The sequence below is a fragment of the Manis pentadactyla genome, chromosome 4, assembly GCF_030020395.1.
Source record: "Manis pentadactyla isolate mManPen7 chromosome 4, mManPen7.hap1, whole genome shotgun sequence".
Taxonomy (NCBI): Eukaryota; Metazoa; Chordata; class Mammalia; order Pholidota; family Manidae; genus Manis; species Manis pentadactyla.
In genome coordinates, this window is record NC_080022.1 from 31,571,227 (window position 1) to 31,574,353 (window position 3,127).

At 60.5% G+C, this 3,127-nt stretch overlaps 1 protein-coding gene across 1 annotated transcript; it reads right to left on the reverse strand.

Annotated features, from left to right (window-relative positions):
* Nucleotides 1-1,380: 1,380 nt before the first annotated feature.
* On the reverse strand, nt 1,381-2,927 carry CITED4 (Cbp/p300 interacting transactivator with Glu/Asp rich carboxy-terminal domain 4). Its single transcript, XM_036893173.2, has one exon. It carries the CDS (start codon nt 2,465-2,467, stop codon nt 1,910-1,912), a length of 558 nt encoding a protein of 185 aa, XP_036749068.2. The 5' UTR covers nt 2,468-2,927; the 3' UTR covers nt 1,381-1,909.
* Nucleotides 2,928-3,127: the final 200 nt, after the last annotated feature.

Sequence of the window (3,127 nt, forward strand, 5' to 3'; positions counted from 1 at the left end):
CTTTCCTAAGCCAGGAACTCAGGCCAGTCTCTTTCCAGAAGTCTCTCTGACCTTCCTCCCCATCCTGTCCCAGAAATCTCCATTATCTAAAGAGAGACATTTATTCATTTTACAAACACCTCCTGCTGCCCACTCCATGTGCTGGTGGCTCCAGCTAGGCCTGCCACAGTGCGCTCTGAGTGGGCTCGCAGGCTGGAGGGTGTCATGTCAACCAACAAGCTTGGCATGAGTGAAGCCCAACCACTGGGCACAGAACTCAGCTCTGTGTTCCTCTCCACAGTCTCTGAAGTTCATTCTTTCCTCTCCAGACCCCCTACTCTGGCCTAGCCTGGTCTTTGGTGTCTCTGACCTGGCCTCCTCCCTGCCTTCAGGCTCTCCTAGCCCTTCTCTCATACCCCTGAAGCACCTGGGCATCACTCCAGAGACTCAAAAGCAGAGGGTGGCCAGGAGCACACTCGGATGATCAGGACTGATGCCAAATCCTGCCGGGCCTGGGTGAGCTCCACGTCCCTCATCTGTGGAATGGGGGCTCTTCCTACTTCACAAAGTTGCTGTAAAGCCATTAGACCTTCGTTTTATGTTCTAGAGACCCCACGGTTTCCTGGTATATGTCCTGTACTTATATTCCTCCCTGCTTTTGAACGGGCTCTTCGCTTGAAGGCCACCGTCTCCAACTCCTAAAGATGTATTCACTATTCAAGGCTCTGCTCCTCACAGAAAATGTCACCAACTCCCTAAAGCCTAGACTGATCCCACTCCAAACAGATGAAACTTCTCCCTCCTCTGGGTTTGCCTGCTTGACCATGAAGGCATGTATCAGGTTGGCACAGGGTCTAAAGCTGGCACCTTTCTGTAGAATAATCACTATCATTTATTGAGGGCTGCCTGGGTGACTGGCACATTGCTACAGGCCTCAAATTGTATTTCATCCTCATAACCCAGAAACTGGAACCATCTCTCTCTGAGGAAATAGCCTAAGAAGTCTGAATGGATGCTGTCTTGGAGAAGGCAGAGAGCCACAGTCCCAAGCCAGGACTGTCTGAATCCTCAGGTACCACCCAGCTGCCCTCTGGCCTCCACGCTGCCCTGGGTAAACAGGTGAGGGTAGCACCACCAGGCTCTTCCGCCGGCCCAGGAGCTGGGAAGTCCACTGTTGATGCCTTTGGGTGATTTTGCCACCTGGCGGCAGCCTCTGCCTTCTAGACTGTGACAGAACAGTTGCACAACTCTGAGACATTTTCAAAAGAAACTGTCTATTTCCTCTCCTGGGCACTGCCAGGGCTGTGGCCTCCAGTCCTCCCAGGGTCCCCAACAGCCTCAGGATTCTAGAGGCCAAATATAGTCAAGGGTTGGAGTGATAAGGAAATGAAAACACAAGACTGTAATGACCCAGTTTTATTTTGGTTTTGGAGGCCAGATGGGACATTGCTTCACCCTGCAGGGGTTAGGCCTGTACTATTGTCCCCTCCCTAAGGCAGTGGGGGTGGGGAGAGGGCTGGAGGCCAGGTGGATGGATGGCTCCAAGGACCCAGTGACCACAGTGGGTTGCGCGAGGAGAGAGGGTTAGCAGGCAGCAGCCTGGAGGGGCTCAGACTGGGGTTTGGGGTGGTGGAGAGTCCAAGAGGGGAGGATACAATCCAAGAATGGGGAGCCCGAAAGGGGGCCCAATCCCCTTCACTTTACCACCGAGACTCGGAGACAAGAGAGGTGAAGCCAAACTGTCACCCTGCAGGAGGCAGGGCGTAGAGTGAGGCCAGGCGTCCCAGCCCGGGGTTGGGCTCTGCGCGGTAACTGGCTGCCTCCACCCTCACGGAGGGTGTGTGCAGGGCCCAGGCGCTTGGCGCGGAGTCCGGCAGTCAGTCAGGCCCCCTTGTCCTCTCTGGCACGCCAGGCAGGAGCCCGGCCGCGCTCAGCAGCTTACTGAGCCGGCGGGCAGCGCTGACCCCAAGTCCGAGAAGCAGTCGAACTCGCTCTGGCCCAAGAAGAGCTCGGGCAGCTCACGCACGCGGTGCAGCCCGAGTTCCAGCTCCAGCGACGTCAGAGCCTCCTCGTCGATGAGTTCGGCGTCCATGCAGCCCAGGGCGTGCGCGGGCGGCAGCAGCGGTGGAGCCGAGGCGTCTGGAGCCCGCTGCAGGCCGGGGCTAACTCCTGGGGTGCCGGGGGGCGCGGTCGCACGGCCTGGGTACAGCGTCGCCGTCGGCTGCAGGTGCGCGCTGCAGACAGTCGGCGGCGGTGCGGCCGCAAAGGGCTGGAAGGCGGCCGGCGACCCGAAGGCTCCGTAGGTCAGGGCCCCGGGTTGGGGGGGCAGTGGTGGCGGGCCGAGAGGGGTCCCCCGCGGTCGCAACCCGCTGTCCAGGCCCGCGAATGGCTGCAGCGTCCGGATCGCGTGAGGGCCTTGGTGGGGCGCGGAGGGTGGCGGCCTCTGCACCAGGCGGTAGCCCTCGGCGAGCATCAGGTGGTCGGCCATGGCGGCAGGCCGGCTGCCTGCAGGGGCGGCGGGCGGTTGGTCAGAGCGGGCAGTCCTCGATCCTGGCTTGCTGCTCCTTTGCGGCGAAGAATCCGAGTCCCGTGTGCTCCCCGAAGCGCGGCCGCGCAAAGGAAAGCCGGGGCCGACCCGTGCTCCAGCCCGGCCCGGGACGCACGGAAACCAGAGCTTCTGCCGCAGCTCCGGCGGCAAGGACTTCGCACACCGACCGGGTCCCGCTGTGAGACCGCCGAGCCGCGTACCCAGACTCAGCGACACTTTATATCAAGAGGCGGGGATTCTCCCCGCCCCCTGACTCTCACTGGCTGGAAGAGCCGCTTCTGGGCGGGCCGGGCCGCGCCTCCAGGAGGTCTCAGCTCCGCCTCGACCGGAGCTTCGCCCTTTGGACCCAGGGCCCCGCCGCAGGCTGTGGGTGCTGCTCTGGGGCGAGATGTTTGGCACTTTTCAAGGGGCTGGGTCTAGCTGTCCAAGGCTCAGGTTCCGGGCTGGCTCGGTCCAAGCTTGACTTGACCAGAAAAGGATGGGAGGGCCAGGGCTTTAGGCCCCCAGAGCCGCAGGATCTCTTTATTTTCCAGATGGAGAAGGAGGTTCATTGAATGAAGGGGTTTTTCTGTGAAAACACGGAAAAGCCTTGACAGCAGT